Source organism: Rhinoraja longicauda, chromosome 6 (genome assembly GCF_053455715.1).
Source record: "Rhinoraja longicauda isolate Sanriku21f chromosome 6, sRhiLon1.1, whole genome shotgun sequence".
NCBI lineage: Eukaryota > Metazoa > Chordata > Chondrichthyes > Rajiformes > Arhynchobatidae > Rhinoraja > Rhinoraja longicauda.
The window spans coordinates 33475419-33500829 of NC_135958.1; the positions used below are offsets into that span (position 1 = coordinate 33475419).

A 25411-nucleotide genomic window follows, 5' to 3' on the forward strand; every position below is an offset into this window, starting at 1 on the left:
CGCGTTTAAAAATAAAAATGTATAAGTAATGTTAGGTGCTCAGGTGGAGGTGCAATGAGCTGAAAGTTAGCTTCCTAAACACGTTTGCTGAAGGGGCAACATTCAAAGATGTCCGCACGGAATCTGCTTGAGCCATAGTGTGTTATATGATTGACGCAGGCAATATTAGGGATTAGATTGGATTATGACTTAGATGGATTCATGCATTAGTTTTACAACTTACAATATTGCAATGACTGGCACAGCCTTTCTAGCCTCTTAAGATGATTAATTATATCTACTTAGAGATTCATTCCTGCCTGATAGAGCTGGGCATGATATATGATTGAATAATATTTTCCTCTCTAGTTCTTTCCATTGACTTCAATGGAATACAACAAGGTCACAGGCCATGGCCAGGGATAAATCTGTGAACATCTTTTTGTAAAAACTCTCTTCTACACTCTCCTGTTTACCAGTACTTGTGAAAGTGTAATATTTTGTAAGATGTTCAAATGTAGCAAGTACGACATTCTCACCTTAATGATAATTTTGTTTGTAAGCTGTGCTGGGGATGGTAACTGTTCCGCATTTGCTTCAATTGGTTTGATGATAAGCATTGGCCCAAAGGTGTCCTTGAACTTGGTGGCCATATGTCGTTGCTGCTCAATTGTACAGTGCTCTTCGATGGAAAGGATGACTGGATACCTTAGAAACCCAGTGACAGAATCAATAAAGCGTTCATTGTGCCAGATGTACTCTAACTATGGTACGATGCGATAGAACTTTATTTATCTCAGGAGGAAAATTCATCCGCCATTGTCATAAAAAAACACAAAATACATGAAACATGAAATTAATTATGAGTGACGAGTGGAAAGGGTTGGGGGATGTGTAAAGATCTGTGGAGGTGGGTGGGGGTGGGGGTGGGGGAGTCAGTCTCAGTCTACTCCAAGACAGAAAGGGGAGGTGTTGTAAAGTTTGATCGCCACAGGGAAGAAGGAACTCCTGTGGCATTCTGTCCTGCATCTTGGTGGAACCAGTCTGTTGCTGAAGGTATTCCACAGGTTGACCAGTGTGTCATGGAGGGAGGGAGCTGTATTGTCCACGACGATTAATTAACGTCCAACTGTAATCAAATATTGGTAGTGACAAATGCTCTCCAGCCCAACAACTCTGGGAAAAAAGTTATGAGAACATTTTATGTGGAAAATTGGATGGTCATTGAAGACCATTAAGTGCCCTACCCCTACCCAAAGTTCCATCATTAACTGTAAGTACCAAGCTTGGCTTAGCAGTGGAAATTCTTACCTCCAAGTCAATGGTTATGGGTTCATGGTCTGGACACAATTACTCTGATACACAAGTAGAGTAGTTAGAGTAATCACAGGGCAACTAGTAATGAATACTAAGCTGCCAATGTGACCCATTTCCCAAAGACACCTTTCATAATACAAAGCTCGTTTTCAAGGAGCTCAACTGTCATCTGGGATAATATCAGAATGGGGTCAGCAGTCTAGCCAGCATTCTCCTCATTGGAAAATTGCGCAGAATAAAAACAAAACTGTAAATAATGCAAGTCTGAAACAGATAAAGAACAAAGCTGGAGGTGTACAGAAGCTTAGTCAGCACCGACAAACATGAAGGGAAGCACACAGGATTTACATTTAACATTTACAATCTTCAGCACCAAGAAGTGTCTGATTGTCCAGAGCTTTAATGAAGGACCTATCGCCCAGTGCAATGACAGGTCTGGTGTGCAGTGACTGTAATTAGTCCAATACATAATATGGCACTTCAAACTTACTCTGATGTAACAAAGGCATGGATTTTGATGGCATCAACAACATCGTCGAACTTGATTTTGGATGTAAGTGTCCAGCCATGATAAATAATGGGTTTGCCATCCGGCCCATCCCAACAATCCACTAAAATATTCAGAGTAAATGCAGTATGAGTTTCACAGAGAGAAAATAAAATCATATAATGAAAAATTATTACAAAGAGCAGGGCACTTGGTTCTAATTGGGAGAGAAGGCTTAAGAGAGGCCTTCAGCCTCTGAAGGGCAGCACGGTGGCGCAGCGGTAGAGCTACTGCCTTACCGGGCCTGAGATTTAGGTTTGATCCTGACTATGGGTACTTGTCTGTATGGAGTTTGTACGTTCTCCACGTGGCCTGCGTGGGTTTTCTCCGAGATCTTCGGTTTCCTCACACACTCCAAAGACGTACAGGTTTGTAGGTTAATTGGATTGTTAATAGGTTAATGTGGTATAAATGTAAACTATCCCGTGTGTGTAGGGTAGTGTTAATGTGCGGGGATTGCTGGTCGGCGCGGACTCGGTGGGCCGAAGGGGCTATTTCCGCGCTGTATCTCTAAACTAAACTAAACTAAAGCTAAACGATCCAGATATTAAAGATAGTGAAAATCGTTGCAGATTGAGGCAGGCTGTTTAATGTGGACTGAGAGCAGATAAGTGGAGCTCTTTCCTTAAATTTGTCTTACATTCAATACACCGACATCCCATCCGTAGGCATCGAGCATATGCCTCAGTAGATGAATCGCTGCGAAGCTGATCTCCTGTGAGGTACCTGTGCAAAAAATAGTTTGTTAAAAAATAAAGTTACATGCACAACAATTTTGTTTAAAAAAAATTACACACACGAGTTTAAATATCTAAAATTGCTGCAGAATTTACTGGGAAGACACGTACTTACCTTTAATCAGATTACATTATTTGAGTAGCAAAATGAGAGAGGCACACTTGAAGGACAACTGCCCTGGCACTGTGCTGTGAATAGTTTTGCTACTTTTTTTTGGAAAAATGTTGCAATTCATGTTGAGTTTTAAACTTTAGAAGAAGTTAAGCAAAGGGACTACAAAGTAATATTTCCAGAGGGAAAACTCTGGCAACCTAAATAGGGGTCATGTGTTTGGTGAAACAATATCAAACATTCCTTCGTGTTTCATTGGTACGGTGGGTGATTTGAGCCATTTTGATCAATGTTTTATATTAATAAGATTAATTCAATTCAAACCTGATCTCCAAATAAGATTGTAAACATTCCAAACGTCTTGGAATTCGCTCCCTCTAAGTACTGACACCATGCATGTAATAGTCCAGGTAATGTTGGTGACCAACATCCAAAGACGCACAGGTATGTAGGTTAAATGGCTTGGTGTATGTGTACATTGTCCCTAGTGTGTGTAAGACAGTGTTAATGTGCAGAGATCGCTGGTCGGCGCGGACTTGGTGGGCCAAAGGGCCTGTTTCCGCACTGTATTTCTAAACTAAACTAAACCAAAGTTCAGACTCGGAGATCGCTCACCATATCCTTTCTTGAGAGCTTGAAAGTCAGGTCAACTCTTGGACCATGTGGCCAAGTACTACAGTTGAGAAAGTAGCCGAAACTGATCACCCTTTATTAATTGCTGCAACATCCCATTAAACAAAAAATTAAGTTAGCTGCCCTCTTACATACAAAACTTTAAAAAATGGAAAAGTAAAATTCCTTACGTGTTATGTGAAGATGAGATCCAGTAATGCGACAATGGGTTATTCATATTCTGGACACAAATTGAATCATGCTTGGTATCCCAAATTGTGTTTTCTTTTGAGAACAGATATGTGAGAAACTGCAAATTTATAAAAAGACATTGCCAAAATGTAATTTGTAGTCAGAATATTCTTGAATTGATTAACATTTAAAGGCTACTTCCATTAGAATTTTTAACATGCTACAGCAACTGGATAACATTTTGAAAAGTAAAACCCAGAGCATCTTCCAATGCCTCTCAAGTTTTCTCTGACAGTACTGAGCCAGGCAAAACAAGACCAGCCAATCCCTCCTATAAAGGCACAACTAATATTCCAACTGCACAAGTCCCAATTCCCACATAATAGGATCTGACATAAATCCTTGGATTCATCTTCAGGGACTTTGACTGGGACTGCTCTTGTGCAGGGAAAAAAAACAAACAGTTTGCTATATTGTTCCCACTGGATGGATGTAATGCTCGTAACATGTCTTGCCTGTGGGATGCAAATTCATTGCAGCCTCTTAGATGAGATACCAGCACTACAGGGTCCAACGTTACTTGAGGAAGTCATCATTTTAGCAGAAAGGGAATGGAAAAGAAAATTCATCCAGAAAATGTTCAATTTACATGACATCCCAAAAATGGCTTTCTCGGATTTCTCCACGTGATCGAGGGGAGTTTATGATGGTTATTTAATGGGGACTGAAAGCAGATAAGTGGAGCTCTTTCCTTAAATTTGTCTTACTTAAAGAGGGTTTCTGAAGATGGTCCAGCTTCAAAACACTATTGAGGAAAATGCTGTCATCTTATTTTTATTTCTCAACTTACAAGCCAGCAGAAATTAAGGTGAGTAGTATTGATAAAGAAATTTTAAACTTGCAATATATTGACAATGTTATACAATCACAATCACAATAAAACTTTATCACAATAAAACTTTATCACAATAAAACTTTATTAGCCAAGTATGTTTTGCAACATACGAGGAACTTCATTTGCCATACAGTCATAACAGCAAAAAGCAACAGGACACACAAAATACATTTTAACATGAACATCCACCACAGTGACTCCTCCACATTCCTCACTGTGATAGAAGGTAAAAAAACAGTTCAATCTCTCTCTTCTTTGTCCTCCAGCGGTCGGGGGCTCTAACCTTCCGTTGATGGGATGATCTTGACTCCCGTAGCCGGCGGCGAGCCTTCCTCGTCGGGGCAATCAAGCTCCTTCATCGGGGGGGAGGGATCTCAGCTCCCCCGAGCCAGCGATCTACCCCGGGTCGGGACCAATCAAACCTCGTGCAGCTTTTGGAGCTCCCGACCGGTCTCAACCCGAGACTCCGAGCTCTGATGTTAAAGTCCGCAGGCTGCATTGGAGCGTCGATCCCAGGCAAGTGATCGCAGGCTCAGATGGTAAGTCCACGCCCCCACGGGAACTCAGGGTCAGTCCCAGACAAGACCTCCAGCTCCGTGATGTTAGGCCGCAGAGCGACCGGAGATACGATCCGGAAAACAATCGCATCTCCGGCAAGGTAAGAGATTGAAAAAATCTCTTGAGATTCTCTTGAAAAGTTTCCCCCGACCCCCTCTCCCACCCCCCACATAAAACAAACCGCAGAACATTTACACAAACTTTTAAAACTTACCAAAAATAACAAAAATAATTTGAAAAGGACAGACAGACTGTATGCGAGGCAGCCATTGTGCAATGTTATACTAAGACTATAGCAAAAAAATAAGAAACGCAGAATTTAAATGTGCACTAATTATTTTCATTATAATAATAATAATAATAATAAGCATTTATTTTATATAGCGCTTTACCAGGTGCTCAAAGCACTTTACAAAAACAGTAATAACATAAAAACAAACAGACAAACTATCCTGACGGAGAAGCGGCGAACAAACAGCGCCAGCGTCCTCTCACGTCAGGGTCCGGCAGTAGACAACAAAAAGCACAGGACACACAGATACAATTTTAACACAAACAGCCATCACAGTGATTGCTCCAGGCACACCCTCACTGTGATGGAAGGCAAAGAAAAGTCAGTATCTCCACCTCATTCTTCTCCCGTGGCGCCACGAGGCGATCGAGGCTCCCAACTTTTGAAGCCCCCACCGGGCGATGGAAAGTCCCAGGGCCGAGCCGAGCAGGCCGATGAAAGTCCTGAGCCCCCACCGGACGATGGAAAGTGCCGCGGCCGAACCACGCAGGGCGATGAAGGGCCTGCGGGCGGGTCGATCGTACCTCGCGCTCCGGGGTGGTCGAAGCTGCTATGGCTGGAGCTCCCGAAAGCCGGTCGCCAGCCAGGGACCTGCGAACTCCCGATGTTGCGGTCTGCAGGGCCCACGGCCGAAGCTCCGAGGTGGTAAGTCCAGGCCCTGCGACCAGAGTCTTCAAGGTCGATCCCAGCTGGAGGCCGCCGACTCCACGTTGTTAGGCCGTAGTGCGAACGGAGACACGACACGGTAAAGGTCGCATCTCCGTTGAGGAGGAGATTAGAAAAAAAAGGTTTCCCCCACCCCCCCACCACCCCCCACATAAACAGAGTTAAAAATAGAACAAAACGTACATTAAACGATGACAATAGACAAAAAAAAAAGACAGGTAGCATCCCTGGAGGGACTAATTTCTCCTTGTGGTGCATCCTTTGCTTTGCCAAATGCCTTTTTGTGATGTTGCCAACACCTCCAAAAACAATTATAACCAGATTTTCAAATGTTTAATAATTATTTTTATTACAAAAAGTTTGCTGAAGTTAAAGTAAAATGAAATGTATTTATTAAATTAAGTAGTCAGGCCTTGAAAAGCTTAAGAGCGACTACAAAATACTGGAGTAACTCAGCAGGTTTGGCAGCATCTCTGGAGAAAAATAAATAGATGATGTTTTGGGTCGGAACCCTTGTTCAGACTGGAAATAGAGGTATGGGAGGGGGGGGGGGGGGGAGGAGATAAACTGGAGGCTAGAAATGTCCAGAACAAATCTTTTTTTTAAAAAGCTTAAGTAGATTATAGGACAATGATCAGCCACAGACACCACCAGTGATATGTGTATTGGCACCTTCATGTCTACAAAAGAACTGACTTTCTCTTCCTCAACACAGCACGGTTCCTGTCTGACGTGCCGGTTTAAGTCAGTGTCTGACCACATCGTCTCTGATTACTCCTTTTTTTGCTGCCCTGTGTCTCCACCTGCTGGACATAGCAAAATCAGCGAGTTGCCTTGCAAGGAAAATGTGAGGTGTATCTTTACTGTATCAATTGACACCTCACCAGCTATCCGAAAAATAAGGCAAGGACACGAAACATTTGTGACATTTTTTGTAAACCAGCATCTGCAGTTCCTTGCGTCTCCATGAAACATTTCTAATTTCCAATTCTAATAATGAAAGATTGAAACAACAAATACACAGAAAATAAAAATGACCTCACCCTTCCTTAGAATGAGAATTTTATATTGGCTTAGACAATTATTAACCTGCCTGCTTTGTTAGAATCTGGTAACATACTCCTGAATTTCCTGACAATATCTGCTCTGCAATTGAATTGCAATAAAGAAATAAAAATAGTTGCAACCCACGTTAAAATCTTTTCCGTACCATGCTAATATCGAAAAGCCCCCATGGGTTGAAACCAAATAACTGCTGCGAATACCCTTCATGAGAGCTCTGCAAGAGCTGAAACTTGTTTGTGTTGATGCTCCCTCTTGCTGAAACCACTCCAGGGTGGAAAGTACCCTCAAAACTGCAACTTACTGTGATAAGATTCCTATGCTGATAAGATGTCCCTTTACTGGAACTGCTCGGCTGTTGACTGCTCTTAGAACAGTTCTACCAGTCCGCTAACTAATGTAGATGACTGATAAAGGATCAATGCAAAAGGTGATCTTGCACTGACATTAGAAACGTTTGTCCCACAAATGAAGCGATTAATGTTTCTGCACTCACAACCTGCAATTCCCAATCTTCCAATCAACCTCATTGCAGCCCTTGCACTTTTTTTTTGCAATCTGCACTCTCTCCATTGCTGTAACACTAAATTTTACACTGTTTATTTTTTATCTTTAGCACTACCTGATGTACTCAGGTATGGTATAATTTTTTTATCTTCTCATCATGAAAAGTCTTTTCATCTCTGGCCTTTGTCCAACCATCTGCCTATTAAAAACCCTCCTCATCAGTATCCACCTATCACTTGCCAGACTCTGTTCTCCACCAGCTTACCCACTGTCCCCCACCATAATCAGCCTGAAGATGGTGTGGGAGCTTGCACATTATGCTGGAATTCGCAATGTGCAGAGAATGGGTTGAAGTTCATTATTTGCATCGGGGAACTGCAAAAGCTGTGTCTCTGTGAAGTCTAGTACAAAGATATTTCTAGAGTAGTTGTGAACAGTGAGGTGTCATTCAGCTGCACAGCAATTTAACCTGTGTAACTTTCATCCTGGATAGCTGTATTTAAACACCATCAATCGTCCAACGTGTCACCAAGCGCTCCGCGCCTGCGCAGTTGCGTCCCGTCCATTTAATTCTTACATCTCGCCAACCGCTCCGCGCCTGCGTGGTTGTGGCCCGTTGATCCGTGCGTGCGCAGAACCCAACGCTTCCGAACAGGATGGGGTGGGTGAGTGGGTGGGGGGGGTAGGGGTGGTGGGGGAAGGGGTGGGGGGTAGGAGGGGAGGGAACAGGAAGGGTGGGGAGGCGTGGGGATGGGTGGAATGGGGATGGGGAGGGAAGTGGGGGGGAAGGAAGTGTGGGGGAGGGAAGTGGGGGGGAGGGGGCGAATGGGAGTGGGGGGAGTGTGGGTGGGGGGGAGTGTTGGTGGGGGGAGTGGGGGTGGGGGGGGAGTGGGAGTGGGGGGAGTGGGGGGGAGGGGAAAGGCAGTGGGGTAGGAGAGGGTGCTCGACCAATGCAGGAGAGGCTTTGGGTCCACGGCTCGCTCTGGCTGCAGCGCTGGCAGCAGGGGGCTGAGGTGAGTGGCACCCTCTCCCCTTCCCTGTCCCCCCTCACCCGCCCATGACAGGCTTCGTCAGTTGGAGAGGGTTGCTGGGCCCATAGGATCGTCAGTTGGGGGAGGGTTGCCCCAGGAGAGGCCCGCAAGAGAGATTTGGACCCAACGGGTCCACCTCAGTCTAGTAGAAAGTTTAAAAATCCTACTATGAGACTCGGCAAGTTGTGAATTCAGCTATGCTACAATGATGTGATTGGCCTGACCCAAAACATCGCCTATCCATGTTCTCCAGAGATGCTGCCTGATCCGCAGAGTTACTCCAGCACTTTGTGTCTTTTTATGGTAGAATATGTCTGGATGGCATGCAGATTATACCGTACCAAAGTCTTTCACTGCATCTCGATACACATGACAGTTATAAAAGACATAACATTTTCATCCTCAACAGTTAGAGAAGGAAATCCTTGTGTTGGAAAGCATAAGGGAAAACCCCAGATAGTTGCTACATACTTAATTCACGACAATGACGATACATTTTGGAGGCAGTTCGTTGACTATACAATGCTTGTGACATCCTGGGGTCACATAAGGCACTGTGGGAATGCAAGAGATTTTTCCTCAGCATATCAAAAGCAATTAAGTGTCACTATCAAATACTGCAAAATACTGTAAATCTAAAATATAATAACTTACACTGGCCATGTTCTCATTTAACTGCAGACATGAGAAATAATGTATAGGAGCCTGAAAACTGTATCATCCAGGTTCAGAAGCTGCTTCTTCCAAACACTCATCAGGCTATTAAACACTCCAGCCTTCAACTAAGCTCCAAACTAAGGAGACTCAGGGGCATTGTTTTTGCCTTTGCACTCTTTTTACTGTATATGATTTTAAAAAATATACTGAACTACTTTTTTGTTGCTGCAAGGAAGAATTTCATTTTTCAGTTTTCGTACATCGGACAATGAAAAACAACTCGATACTGGAAAAACTCAGCAGGACAGGCAGCTTTGTGGTATGTTAATCCTGGTTCTCTCTCACCTCAGGCCAATGACTCATTGAGTGTGTTGGTGTTCACATGTGTAGTGTGTTTCTAGGTCACTGTGTATGACTAGGTCAGTATATGTGCTGGAACCTGCCAAAGTAAACCTGTTACACAGCTCTGAGACCTGTGGCGACATTGTTCTACCTAAGTGTTGGATTCGGCCTGTGAGGTTGAGAAACTCCCAATCCACTAGCCGGTTTTACTTCCTTATTTCTCCACGTTGCCACACATTTTCTCATTTAATCAACGTTTTATAAAATCGGATCAGTGTGATATTTAAAAATAAGATACAAAGCAAGGACTATGGACCCAGTGAGAGACACAAAATGCTGGAGTAAATCAGCGGGACAGGCAGCATCTCTGGAGAAAAGGAATAGGTGACGTTTTTTGGGTCGGAACCCTTCTCCAGAGTGAATGACAGAGAAGGCCAGAACAAATCAGGGCTGGCCACATATTACCTCAGGAATGGAGACCATGATGGGCCATTGTTGGTTGGGGAGGATGTGCTAACGGCAGGGATACATGGATGTGAACTGGTGGAACCGGTAGGACAATTAGGGTGGGGAGGGGAGGGGGAAGAACACATGAGTTACTTGAAATTACACTTGAAATGAGTGTGCATTTATGATTGTTTCATATTAGGAGTTGCTAAGGCTTGGGACAAGCTATTACAAACAGTGAGGGCAACAGACTGTGTTTGTAAGTGAGTTCAATAAATGATACACTGAAAAGCGTATTGGTAGAGATTGAGACCATTATATAGCTCTGTCAGGGGTGATAGGCTGGAAGACCTGCCCTTGTGCTGTGTGATTCTATACACAATAGAGAGAATTGGCAGTTGTGTGCTTTGTTGACATCAACGAACTTCAATGACCAGGAAATCATTTGATCGAATGAACCCGACAATTTCTGTTGTACAGTTAGTTAGAAAGTGAAATCAAAGCCAATGGTCAGAAGGGAATGACAAAGCAGAAACTGACTGTAAAAGATTTCTGCCAATACCAGACCAGCTGCAAGACACATGTGGATAATACAAGTCATCAGACTTGCTCAGCAGTTTTCAAGGAGCTAAGTAAGGAGATTTTAGAGGAACATTAACTTAGCACTCAGAAAACAGAACATGATTTAAAATGACTTGTACAAATGGATTGGGATTGGGATCCCACATTCCAAAGTCGTGCAGGTTTGTAGGTTAATTGGCTTCTGTAAATTGTTCCCTTGTGCGTAGGATGCAAAAGTAGAACTAGTGTGAACGGGTGATTGATGGTCGGCAGGGCCTGTTTCCATGCGGTGTCTCTGAACTAAATTAAACTCAACTAATGGATTGGGGTTGTTAATCACAAATATGTAAACCTACAAGAACATTTTAAAAGATTCCATACCTCATCCACATAAAAAAATGGCTCACTTGTTTCTCTGTAAGTGTCATAAATACATCTAGTCATCAGCTCTCGAACCTTCTTCACATCACTGGCCCACGACTCCTATGTGGTGGAAATTATGTACATGAGGTTGTAACAAAGTAAGTCCACTTACATTTTTATTGTTACATGATTACAGATGATTTTTAGAACTCCGGACCGAATTGTGCTGTTTTAATTAATCTTCACCATTGTTACTATTCACAAAATCTTCCGTTGCCAGGAGCGCAAGAACCCAGGCCCAAGATTATCAGTTCATATAATCAAAGCTCCTATCAGGGACATTGGCTTCAAGATCAATCATTCCATTTTATTGATCAGTAATGGCGAGGAAGGGTCCCGACGCACAACATTGCCGATCCATTCCCTCCACCGATGCTGCCTGACCCGCTGAGTTACTCCAACACTTCGTGTTTTGAGCGTGGAGGTACAGCAGTTAGTGCTGCTATCTCCCAACTCCAGGGTTCATCCTGGATGAATGCACATGGTCACGCAAAAATATCTTTGACACAAAGATCTTTGACACTCCTCTGTTCAAGGCGCAGCCTCAATACTCACTTAAAGAATTGTTCACCAGGAAAGGAACTGCGGGTTAGACGTGGGTTGGGGGGGTTGGTGGTGGAGAGGGTTAGTGGACCTGCATAGATATATCTTTAATTTAAAAACTAAAATAAGGCTTCCTCTTCTTTGGGGCTGCCAATTTTACAGTAGCTCAGTGATCAAGTAAAACATTTGTCTTTGGTCACCTAAATCTCATTGTAAGCAGATGGTAGACCAACTTGAGTTGTCAGACTGCTAGTCTATTTTGTAGCTGATTTTACTGCACAATCGTTGCTCTCTTGGCCTTGGCCTTGAACTCATTAACCTAATTTTCAGCTTGCTCACAATGTTAACCTTTAGGCCGATGGAGATGAGGAGGAATTTCTTTAGTCAGAGGGTGGTGAATCTGTGGAATTCATTGCCACAGACGTCTGTGGAGTCCAAGTCATTGGGTATTTTTAAGGCGGAGATCTACAGATTCTTAATTAGTAAGGGTGTCAAGGGTTACGGGGAAAAGGCAGGAGAATGGAGTTGAGATAGAAAGATAGATTAGCCATGTCTGAATGGCGGGGAAGACCGATGGGTCGAGTAGTCTACTTCTGCCCCTCTGACTTATGAGCGTATCATATCATATCATATCATATCATATATATACAGCCGGAAACAGGCCTTTTCGGCCCACCAAGTCCGTGCCGCCCAGTGATCCCCGTACATTAACAGTATCCTATACCCACTAGGGACAATTTTTACATTTACCCAGCCAATTAACCTACATACCTGTACGTCTTTGGAGTGTGGGAGGAAACCGAAGATCTCGGAGAAAACCCACGTATGAACGTAACAATTTTAAGACAAGTTTGATCGTTCTCTCGCACACCTTGCCAAAAGAGATTATTCTATCATTACCTTCTGTTCGTGGAGCAGAAAGCGTTGGAAATCATGAAGGTGCAAAACTGATGCAGTCGGCTTATCTGTTCTTCTGTAGATAGAAAACAAAGTTACAAGTTAGAGAAAAAAAGTTAGTGAAAGGTATCCATGACATCTCTGGAGGACATGGATGTCAAGGTGAAATTCTGGTCGATGAAGCTACTATGTACGGTAGAGTTGCTGCCTTAAAGCGAATGCAGCGCTTGAGACTCAGGTTCGATCCTGACTACGGGCGCCGTCTGTACGGAGTTTGTACATTCTCCCCGTGACCTGCGTGAGTTTTCTCCGAGATCTTCGGTTTCCTCCCACATTCCAAAGACATACAGGTATGTAGGTTAATTGACTGGGTAAAATGTAAAAATTGTCCCTAGTGTGTGTAGGATAGTGTTAATGTGCGGGGATCGCTGGGCGGCGCGGACTCGGTGGGCCGAAGGGCCTGTTTCCGCGCTGTATCTCTAAATCTAAATCTAAATGTGGAACGTGCAGGACTTGGTTGCGGGTTTTCCACTCGAGCCTTGCCTTGACCCAGGAGACTGAGAAGCCCAAAGAGTCCAGGTCAACCTGTCAGATGAGTCGGAAAATGCAGTTACATCGTAAGAAGCAACCCAAACACTCCAGGTCAGTGTAGGCAGTCTCCATGTAAAGACTAATCAAAACTTTAAATTGTTTTTCAGGTCAGAGATGAGATAAAAACTTTAAATCAATTTAATAGCTGATAGGATGGAGGACACAGAATGTCATTTCCATATTGATTAGTTAATTTGGAATAAACAGCTCTAATGTCTATATGAGTGATTTAAAGGCCCCATGGGTTTCATATTCTCAAATTTCCTTGAAGCATAGAGGAGTCCATTCACCCCATTAAGTCCATGATTGCCCTCAGAACCATCCCACTCCCCCATTTATTTGCTGGCGACCTAATCTCCCAAACAAGATAGACACAAAATGCTGGAGTAATTTCTCAGCTGGACAGGCAACATCTCTGGAGAGAAGGAATGGGTGGTGTTTCGGGTCAAGACCCTTCTTCACACTGATTTCAGGACTCCCATACTAGCCCATTTACAGCAGCGGTGCGTTATCCCACCTGCATGTCCTGGAGACATGGGAGAACACTGGAACACCCAGAAGAAACCTGCACCATCACAGGGAGTATAGGCAACGCCCAAGCATGAACGGGAAGGTCATGATCGAACCTGCACTAATGGAGGTGTGTGATGCAGTCGTACTACCTGCTGTACTGCTCTGCCGTCCTCGAACATTCAGCACCCTACTGGAGCGAAACCTTGCCTTCCCACAATCAAAAATAAAAGTTCTCCGCTTACCCAAGAATAAAAACAGATCCCTCCGTTTTAAAGGTCTCAAGAATCTGGTGGGAAAAAAAATGGAGTAACAAATATTAATTACATAATTAATTTTAAATGCTCTTTGCTAACCAAGAAATACATCAATATGAACATCTATATATTAAAACTCTCATTTGTTTGTTTGATCCTGAACTACAGCCAAAACGATACACGATAGAGAGACAATTTTAGGCCCACCTTATTCACCGGTGTCCCTTTGGTGCTAATAGAAGAGGTTTCATTGAAATCGGTGTTATATTTTTAAAGTTATTCACATTTTAAAGTTTAAATCTATCTCCTAGGGAGGGAGGGGGGAGGGAGGATAATGGGGGTGAGGGGGGTGGGGAGAGGGAAGGGAGGGAGGGGGAGGGGTAAAGGGGGCTGGGGAGAAGGGGGGGAGTGCTGCACCAATGCAGGAGGTTTGGGGCCAACGGGTCCACTTGTTCTAGTCAATTATAAAAATGGAACCACATCACAGAAACACATAATTTACAGCACAGTTTTCTCTTTACTTGTATGATTCTGCCAGGCATGCTCATTAATAACATTGGGGACAATACCTGCAATGCTGTAAAGTAGACTCCTGAATTCTGCTCATGACCTTACAAAGAAACATAGAAAATAGGTGCAGGAGTTTCCCCATATCCCTTGATTCCGTTACCCCTAAGAGCTAAATCTAACTCTATCTTGAAAACATCCAGTGAATTGGCCTCCACTGCCTTCTGTGGCAGAGAATTCCACAGATTCACAACTCTTTGGATGAAAAAGTTTTTCCTCATCTCAGTCCTAAATGGCCTAGCCCTTATTCTTAAACTGTGACCCCTGGTTCTGGCAAAATCGGGAACATTGTTCCTGCATCATTGTTCCTGTATCTAGCCTGTCCAATCCCTTAAGAGTTTTATATGTTTTTATAAGATTCCCTCTCATCCTTCTAAATTCCAATGAATTCAATTGTAAGTTTAGATTTTACATGCAAGTCATCTTTTAGGTGGGGGCTGGGGGAGTGTGTTGGGGCTTCACACTTGCTACTCCCAAATAAATGAGGCCTATGTCGTACAATAGCCGAGCCCCATTTGTATATCACCAAGACAGATAATGCTGGAATATCATGCAATCTTAAGATCAACAGGTAGAAGGTAGCAGTATTGGGCATTGGGTAATCCTGGGGGGATTCCCACAATCAGGGACAGGGATAAGGCTGGGGTAATAGTCAAGGGATTCAGGCCCAAGTCTTCTCTGTGAGATCAGAAAGCCATTCCGGCTTCTATTAATCCCGCTGGAATGTGAAAGAAATAACTTTGTCAAACAGCGGGGAAACAGGCCTTCGGCCCAACTTGCCTATGCCAACCAAAATGCCCCATCTACACTAGCCCCCGCTGCCCGCATTTGGCCCTCTAAACCTTTCCTATCCATGTACCTGTTCTAATGACTTTTAAATGCTGTTACAGTACCTGCCTCAACTGCCTCCTCTGGCAGCTCGTTCCATATACCCACCATCCTCTGTGTGGAAAAGTTGCCCCATGGGTTCCTTTTAAATGTTGCCTCTCTCATCTTTAACCTATGCCCTCTGGATCTCAATTCTCCTACCCTGGGGGTAAAAGACTTTGTGCATTCACCCTATCTGTTCCCCTCATGATTTTGTACACCTTTATTAAGATCACTCTCAGTCTCTTGTATTCCAAAGAATAATAGTAATTTTTGTTTTGGAGCTGGCATCAATCTAACAGCCTAGTGGAACATGAAGTCAGATTCTGATGTTATAAGTGACCCCATTTACATGGAGTGGGCAGCTGCTCGATTCAGCTTTAGAGAACGGCACAAGGCTGACGGCTTCTCAATGCAGCAACATTCATCGTGCGTGCCCACCCTGTTTCAGACCCTTTGCCATTCGCTAGTTGGATCAGCTTTGATGGTGGGGTCTTTCTATCTTGTACAACTGGAAATGGCACAATTGCCATCTGTATTGACATCTGTGATCTGGAGCCAACTAGACTAAAGGAGGCAGCAAAGGCTGAGAAGAGAGATTATGTCGATTGCCATAATTGATATTAAAATATGCAGAAATATTTTAAATACAACATTAATAATTGTCAATTACTTGCGAGACAATTGGCGAATTTTAAGGTTAGGTGAGTTTAGATGGTTGTGAAAAGACGAGGTCTAAACAAGGTTTTGGACACCCAATGATCTTTAACTGAACACCACACAATGATAACTGAAACTGCTGATGTAAGTGTGGGACAAATGAATGAATAGATTCATGGAATTTATTTGAAGACATTATTTTTAGATCAAGCTTGATAATGATCTCATCAATTATTTTCTTTACACGACAAGAAAATGAGATTTCTGAACAATAATAATGGCACATAGTATATGGAGCATAGTTTAGAAATGCTGCCCTTCGACCCAACAAGTTCACGTTGAGCATCGATCACACTAGTTCCACATTATCCCACTTACTCATCCACTCCCTGCACACTTGGGGTAATATACAGAACTCCCATTCCATACAAACACTCACATTTGTGATGTGGGAAGAAACTAGAGGAAACCCACGTGGTCACAGAGAGGACGTACAAATTCCACACACAGTGCCTGAGCTCGGGATTGAACCTGGGTCTCTGGCGCTGTGTGGCAGTAGCTCTACCATCTGCACTACTGTGCCGCCCTGATACAAAGTGTCTGATGCAAAATGCAAACTGCCTTGCTGTTTGAATATTGAGATGCTGGAATTGCAGTGCCCAGGTGTACTTACTATTTTCTGGCTTTCGAACATCAGGTTCCTGTAGAATTGGTGAAACTGTTCAAAGCTAAGGTCATCCTTGGAATTCCCCATGTCCTGAAAGCATTGGCAGAGGTTATTTCACACAAAACTTTGAGTGAACACTGACTTTCCTGAAGAAGCCTTCAAGTCTGGCACAAACACTGTGCCACTCCACAATGCCCAGAGTCTGCCTCAAGACCTCTACAACTGTGGCAGATGTGCGTATAGATCGGCACCAAAATAACGGAAAATGCAATAGCAGCACAGTAATAAACTCACTCTGAACATGAAAGTAGGGAAGCATTTTTCCAAAATGGAACCACTCCTCCAAGGCCCTACCTTGCTCCAACAATAATGGATGAGAGAATAGCAACACCTGATGGTTTATCACCAGTACCATTCAAAGGTGGGCCATGGCTCCAGAGAATACAATGGGGAAAATAGGTAATAACGCCTACATTATAAAAATCTAAAACAGTGAAAATCAACAAGAAAGAAAGGACTAAGCATGGGAAGGAACAAATATTAATTCCAATTAAGAAAAGATCAATAATATTTTGGAAGATAGACACAAAAAGCTGGAGTAACTCAGCAGGACAGGCAGCATTTCTAGAGAGAAAGAATTAGTGATGTTTTGAGCCAGGACACTTCTTCTGACTGAAGAAGGGTCTCGACCCGAAACGTCACCCATTCCTTCTCTCCAGAGATGCTGCCTGTCCCGCTGTGTTACTCCAGCTTTTTTGTGTTTATCTTCGGTTTAAACCAGCATCTGCAGTTTCTTCTTGCACAATAATGTTTTGGAACCCTGATTATTAAAATAAATCAGTTTCCAAAATCATTACTGCAATTCACGAAATACTGCATTATGTCATTATGCACCCAATCCTAAGAGTCATTTCAATAATTTCTGTGCCATGCATTCTTTATGGACTGCTAGGCAGGTTAGTTTTGAGATAATCCATACACCATGATACTTCACAGAGAGAAGATGTACTTGGGTTGTTTTCTGGCCAATCGATGGCAATCCAATTAATCCATCACTGAGATCCTTACTCTTATGTTGAAAGTAACTGTGGCTATTGAAAGGGGGATACATGAAGAGATTTTCGCTGAGATCCATACACCTCAAAGACTTTCAAATGGTTTACTCTATAGTTCCAAAGACAATAATTTATCACTGTTGCAACATTTGTACATTGCATTCAGTGAATGAAGGATAGCATACTTGAGTAGGCCCAGGATCTGCAAAAGGGACAGTAGAAGTGCTATGGACAGCTATGGGACTTGATGTAATAACTGCGTTTCTTATGGGTAACACTTCTCTCCGGGATCCCTCAAATGGAGGACACTGAGATCTGTCATGAAAAGAGCAAGATCACACAGCCCCGTGAGCACGGGAAGTGAGGAGGCTTCAGTGCTTTAAAGTTGTGGGAATCCGCTCTCGTGTGTAATGAATGATTTGAAGTATGGAGGAGCTGCTCCATCAGATATACAGTGATGATAGGCAAATGGGAATCGTAAACTCAGCAGGCCAAGGATCGACGGGTATATTCACAAAATATACTTTGGATAGCTCAGGTATCAAAGTGTATAAAACTGGCTTTTATTGTCAAGATCAAAGAGTGTGAAGCCTGAAGGAATGAATTAAGGTGATGGGTCATGTCTAACTTAATGAAACTCATAGAGTAAACATTTGCAGAGGCTAGTTCCTGCAAGTGGAGATGGATTATTTCTTGCACTTTTAAATCCACTTTTCTGCCGTCACATTTCAGGTAAGTTTAGTTTATTATTGTTGTCACGTGTACCGAGGCTCAATGAAAAGCTTTTTGTTGTGTGCTATCCAGTCAGTGAAAAGACTCTACATGATTACAATCAAGCCGTCCACAGTGTGCAGATACAGGATAAAGAGTATGATGTTTAGTGCAAGATAACATCCAGTGAAGTCCGATTAAAGATAGTTCAAAGGTGTCCAATGAGGTAGATGGGTATTCAGGACCAATCTGAAGAAGGATCCCCACCCGAAACGTCACCCATTCCTTCTCTCCAGAGATGCTGCCAGTCCCGCTGAGTTACTCCAGCACCTTGTGTCTATTTTCGGATTAAAGCATCTGCAGTTCATTCCTGCACATTCATTCTGAAGGGTTTGAGATTCCGTGCACCATAAGACTTCCGTGCAGCCCGACTCTGTTCTCTGATCAATTCTCTGATCTTTGAACAGATTTTAAACATTGCTACTGCTACGCACCCTGTAAGCTGCCCATCATTACTGGTAATCATGTTGTAGTTTTTAAACACACTAAGGTAAAGGTGAACAACTGAACTATTCAAGCACAATCGTTATTCCTTTATCATGTATCTATACACTGTAAATGACTCGATTGTAAACATGTAGTGTCTTTCTGCTGACAGGTTAGCACGCAACAAAAGCTTTTCACAGTGACAATAAACTAAACTGAACTGAACTATTTAGCAGAGGACAACAGTAATTTGATGTGCAATGGCTCAATGAAAAGTCTCTAACCTGAAATCTTAATTCTGTTTTTCTCACCACATAAGCTATCGGTTGAGTAATTTGTGTACTTTTAATCTTATTTTGCCTGAATCGTGAAAGCAGAGAAAGTACAAAATTTTGCACTTAGCTCCAGTTAGAAGCCATTGGGGAAATCTAATCTTTAATTGCAATTTTTGAGGTCCTGTTCTGGACTTTGAATCTTGGCAATGGATGAAAGGTAAAAACCCAAAACAGAAATGTAAATAAAATATGTTCAGTTTAGTTTTGTTTAGTTTAGAGATACAGTGCGGAAAAAAGGCCCTTAGGGCCAACGTGTCCACACCGACTAGCCTTCCCAGCACATTAACACTATCTGACACACATTAGGGACAATTTACACTTATACCAAGCCAATTAACCTCCAAACCTGTACGTCTTTGGAGTGTGGGAGGAAACCGAAGATCTTGGAGAAAATCCACGCAGTCACGGGGAGAACGTACAAAAACTCCGTGCAGGCAGCACCCATTGTCAGGATCGAACCCGGGTCTCTGGCTCTGTAAGGCAGCAACTCTACCGCTGTGCCACCAATGCCTTGTGTATAGTTTTTTTTTTGACAAGTACATAACGTATATTTTAAGCTCTTTGATCAAAGTTATTTCAGATTATCACTTGCCTTGAAACATAATTGATAACAAAATTAAAGGATAAATACCCCCATCTTGTCCTTGAGGAACTTGACATTTGGTACTTTGAAATTCACTTGAGGTAGCATCAGCTTCAGCTCCTTGAGGGAGATGCTGAAAAACAAAAAGAGTCCATTACTTTAATCATACGAGAACGGAGCCACATATATGATGGTAAATTTAACAGGTCATGCAGTCCACGCCCTGTGTACAGGAAGCATGGGTCAGAGACAAGGTTACACGGCTTTGGCTGTGGGTCTTCAATGAGGGGGGGGGGGGGGCTTAAGCTGGGAATTTAACTCCTTAAAGTAAGATCCAACATATATATATATCAGCAAGTACAGAGTTCAGGTTGAGGACAAACTATTTTTTTTGCAAGCAAGGTGAACAGGTCAATTCTATCCCTGCATTTCAGAAATTGGATATTGTTATAAGAAAAGACTGGTAACAAAAAAATTGAACTGGGAACATATTGGAGCATTTTAACAAAACCAACACACAATAGTCCATGGAAGCAAGTGACATTTCTCATAAATCTTATGATTCCCAAGACAGTTGTTATTTTTATATTTCTACTGCCCCTTCCTCTTTCCTTCACTACAAATAAGAAACTCACCCCATCTCATGGTGAACCCTAAAACCCATTCCTTCATTGTTTCAAATCCTGCTACAGTTATGTGATAATCTATAACACAAATTCATCTCCACTGATTCAGAAATATTTCATTGAACATTGCAAAAAATGGCATTGTATGTTGCCAAAAGCAACAGAAAAAAACCTGCATTTCAAAGGCAGGCTGTGCTAGTGTTTGAATGCAGAATTGATCACATAAATTTTGATAGCTTAAAAATTATATTCGCCGGAAGAGTTTTAGAACCAACTAAAGTTTAGGCAAAATAAAAGTGATCAACAAGCAAGTGGGTACGAAAGCTTGGAATTATACTCAAAACACAGCTTCTACGTACACTACTGATATGGCAGCTCAGAGTCACAAGACACCAAATCAGGCCCTTCAGCCCAACACATCCATGCCAGCCCAAGATGCCCCATCTAAACTAGTCTCATGTGCCAGTGTTTGGCCCATACCCCTCTATAAGCCTTTCCTATCCATGTATGTGTATGCAAGACCTGAATGCCAGAAATAACCAAAAGGACTTTGAAACACCCAATGACTGAATGTAAAAATTAATGAACCCTTGAAAACCTGAGTTTAGCGGAGATCAAAGGATCAAAACGCCACCAGTTGCAGTGACTCACGATGCAAAGAGAGGTGTGTCCAATTACCAGAGGCCACTGATCACAATGCCAGGGAGGTTAGTTTCATGTCCAATTGTCAACAGCTCCTTAGACACAGACTGTACTTTAGTCAGGAGATAGGTAACTAATAGTTGTCTAAGGTAAAACACGAAAGACATTGAAACAGTGGCTGATAAGTGGCTGTTTTGACATGCAGCTAGACAGTGGGAGATAAGAACCTCCTTGACCAATGGAAACTCCATTTCTCGCTGGTCTTCTGTGGCGCCAGCATTGCCATATCCCCACCAACAATATCAGGGGTAGACATGGCTCAACCAACCTTCCCAACACTGTGGTTAGAGAGATACAGAAAGTCAACTAATCATACAGTACCTGTTTCTCCGTGTGCAGTCCACTGAATAAAATTGTTTCCTCAGCCAACTGAAAACGACAGAAAAAAATCAGAGTGGGATGAAGCCACAAAAATATTATTACATTTTCACAGTCCACTCACTGAAGCAAATAGCAAGGCAGCAAAACTGTCTATGTAATTTAAACTTTAGACTTTAGAGATACAGCTCGGAAACAGGCCCTTCGGCTCACCAGTCCACACCGTCCAGCGATCACCCCCACTACACTAGCACGATCCTACACACTTGGGACAATTTACAATTTACAGAAGCCAAATAACTTACACACATTGTACGTCTTTGGAGTGTGTGAGGAAACCGGAGCACCCGGAGAAAACCCACACGGTCAATGGGAGAACGTACAAGCTCCATGCACACAGCACCCGTAGTCAGGATCGAACCCGGGTCTCTGGCACTGTAAGGCACCCACTCTACCGCTGCATCACTGTGCTGCCCTTAATGTCACAAGGCTCTGTACAAGGAATTAAATGTCATTCGGTGTCAAACTGCAATTAATTACTTACACCTTTTGCTGGAATTCTTAATAGCATCTGAGATTTTCTGTCATGAATTTTGGTCGTTTTTTTCTGTAATGTTTTACGTGTGATAACACATACTATACAACACACTTATGCCTAGAAATTGGATTTCTGTTTCTTGGTGGGTTAAACACACGCCACAATGTAGGAGATCTTGGCATAGTCATGGCATTGAGTGCTGCCCACATGTGCACTTAGGGCAGCACAGTGGCACAGCTGGTAGAGCCAGGGACCTGGGTTCAATCCTGAACTTGGGTGCTGTCTGTGTGGAGTTTGCACATTTGTCTCTGGGATCATGTGGGTTTTCTCTGGGTGCTCTAGTTTCCTCCCACATCCCAAAGGCGTGCAGGTTTGTAGGTTCATTGGCTTCTGTAAAATTGTCCCTCATGCATAGGGAGTGGATGAGAAAGTGGGATAACATAGAACTAGTGTGAACGAATGATTGATAGTTAGCACAGTGGGCCGAAAGACCCGTTTCCATGCTGTATCTCTAAACTAATCACTGAATCACTGTTGGACACTGAAGCATAGATCATTGCAAACAGCTTGAATGTGCACTGTATATCCAAACTGAACCCAGTGAAGGAACAAACAGTGGAGAGGTTTCAAACATCCAGAACAGTACAAACTGAGGCTAGCAGAAGCTGTGAGCAGGACCTTGATGTTGGAATAAAGAGCCATTGATTACTGAACTCATCGTAGTGTGTTCCTAAAATAGACACAAAATGCTGGAGTGTCTCAGGGGTCAGGCAGTATCTCTGGAGAAAATGGATAGATGACGTTTCAGGTCAGGACCCTTCTTCAGACTGATTGTAGTGGGGGTGGGGGGTGGAGAAACTGGAGGCGTAAACAAACCAGACTAATTGTGGCCGTCAACAGATAACCTCAGGCAAGGAGTTTCCCTGATAGGCTGATTGTTGGTTAAAGATCCCAAGAGAGATACATCCTTGCAAAACATCACCTGTCCATTTTCACCAGAGATGCTGCCTGACCCGCCGAGTTCTTCCAGGATTTTGTGTCTGCCTTTAGCAGTTCCTTTTTATCACGTATAATGTGTTCCTAGTTCATTTTGTTTGTTTAGTGAGGTCATAGGTTCCAATTTCTGTCCAAAGGAGATGAAATATACGGTGCAGGACTAATGCCAGAGAAATGTCAGGCAAGCTGAGATGAATTATACATGATTGTGCCCAGGCTAATTTCCCACTTGGTATAATTTCATCCAGAAATTATTGTAAACGTGATCTAATCGAGGATAAATTGCTTTCTTGCTGGAGCAAATTGATTCAATTTCTAGGCATAATTGTGCACATAAACATAATTTTCATGTTTGGTACATTTTCAGCTTTGTTTGTGTGGAGAAACGACGGATAAAGCGTCTTATGATATAAGATGGACAATGTTCCTCTACCTTTCTATTACTAAAGGCGTTTCCGAATTTTGAGCTTCTTTGAAGAGGATTTCCAGTCCCTTTACCCATTTGGAAGCTTCTTCTTTGGTATTAGCTACAGAAATAGAAAAGAGTTGTGAAACTGTTCATGCTTCATATTGTCCGTTCGCCTACTGCTGTTGTAAGACCTGCAAGAAGAATGGAATAAGGTTAAAGTAAAATTCAATGATAGGAATCCGGGGTTGTACTGCAAAGACAGGTTTGCAACCTACACTTGTGAATTGACCCAGGAATTATTAAGATCTGTAAACAAACACATGGCAAACTGTACAAGGTTATTTTTACAGGTCCTAGTTTATGGCAGGTTCTGTTCCTGAGAATTATTTGTAACACAAACTGTTTTCAGGTTCAACATGTGGTTGTAAACTAAGTTGCCACGTGACCGAAGGTGCCCACAACTCTGCAGTAGCCAGTAAATCCATCCCACTAAGGAAATTCAGCGTGTCTACAATGAGTTGAGTTGAGTTGAGTTTAGTTTATTGTCCCGCATACTGAGGTTCAGTGAAAAGCTTTTGTTGCGTGCTAACCACTCAGCGGAAAGACAATACATAACTACAGTCGAGCCATCCACAGGGCAAAGATACGTGATAACAGGAATAACATTTCGTGCAAGGTAAAGCCAGTAAAGTCCAAACAGAGATAGTCTGCTCTCTAGTTGTGGTAGGATGGTTTAGTTGCCTGGTAACAGCTGGGAAGAAACTCTCTGAATCTGGAGGTGTGTGTTTTCACACTTCTACACCTTTTCCCCGATGGGAGTGGGGAGAAGAGGGAGTGGCCAGGGTGCGACTCGTCTTTGATTATGCTACTGGTCTTGCCGAGGTAGCGTGAGGTGTAAATGGAGTCAATGGAAGGGAGATTGGTTCGTGTGACGTCCTGGGCAGCCGACTTACTCCAATCAACTTCTGCAGATGTACTACAGAAAGCATCCTATCAGGGTGGTTCAAGTCAAGAGTGTTTTATTGTCATATGTCCCAGATAGAACAATGAAATTCTTACTTGCAGCAACGCAACAGCATATATGTAAACATAGTACACCGTAAACAATATGATAAACGAGAGACAATATAATAAACGAGAGACACACACATACGCACAAATACACATATATAAAGATCATATATATGTATACATATACACGCTCACACACGCACACATATGTACGTACACACAAAAAAACAAACAACAAAGAAATAAACAATAATAACAATGGTTTGGCGACAGCTGTGCCCCAGCCCACAAGGAACTGCAGAGAGTTGAGGAAGGAATGCAGTCCATCACGCAAACCATTTTTATCTGCACAAGCTTCTCTGTAACTGTAACACCATAACATTATATTCTCCACTCGGGTATTTTTCTCTTTGCACTACCTATTGTACTCATGCATGGCTTGAAAGTACTCGTGTATAGTATGATTTGGCTGGATGGCACGCGAATAAAGTTTCTCACTGTATTTCGGTACATGTGACATTAATAAACCCATACCAATATCACCAATACCATGAACTCTCATTCATGGGTATGGACTGTGCATTAGTTGGCTGTTCATAAGCAAAAGAGCCGTACATAGATAGACACAGTCATAGTCATAGTCATAGTCATTTATTTGTCACATACACATAAATGTGTAGAGAAATGAAACATTACCCGCAGTTGAAACACTAAGACCAATAAGAATAATCAATAAAAATGCAACAACACATACAATCATACACTAACACCAAACAAAAGAAACATCCATCACAGTGAGTCTCCTCCAGTCCCTTCTCACTGTGATGGAAGGCCAGAATGTCTTTTCTCTTCCCTGCCGTCTTCTCCTGAGGTCAGGCTGTTGAACTTGCCACGTCGGGGCTCCCGACATTGGAGCGCCGCGCCGGACGGTGAAAGGTCCACGGCCTATTCCAGGCCGCGCCGGACGGTGAAAGGTACGCGGCGGGCCGACCCAAGCCCCGCGATTCGGGGCGGGCGAACACGCTGCCTCTGCCGCTGCCGGAGCTCCCGATGTCGGCCCCCATCCAGGGGCCTGCGGGCTTCTGACGTCCACGCGGCCCGCGCCGGAGCCTCCGGAGACGAGTCGCAGCCGCTCCCGCAGCATC

The 25411-nt window shown here is 43.0% G+C and overlaps 1 protein-coding gene across 2 annotated transcripts in view; it reads right to left on the reverse strand.

The window, feature by feature from the left end:
• The window catches only part of plcg2 (phospholipase C, gamma 2), a 203409-nt gene that overhangs the window by 56231 nt on the left and 121767 nt on the right, over positions 1-25411 (reverse strand). For both annotated transcript variants that reach the window (XM_078400761.1, XM_078400762.1), the window contains exons 3-13: positions 23280-23373; positions 21316-21363; positions 19715-19799; positions 16503-16586; positions 13724-13767; positions 12381-12453; positions 10896-10997; positions 3496-3614; positions 2484-2569; positions 1787-1907; positions 519-687 (exon numbers count right to left, since the gene is read on the reverse strand). In XM_078400761.1, the coding sequence (XP_078256887.1) occupies positions 519-687; positions 1787-1907; positions 2484-2569; positions 3496-3614; positions 10896-10997; positions 12381-12453; positions 13724-13767; positions 16503-16586; positions 19715-19799; positions 21316-21363; positions 23280-23373 (1025 nt within the window). The remainder of the gene's footprint in view (positions 1-518; positions 688-1786; positions 1908-2483; positions 2570-3495; positions 3615-10895; positions 10998-12380; positions 12454-13723; positions 13768-16502; positions 16587-19714; positions 19800-21315; positions 21364-23279; positions 23374-25411) is intronic.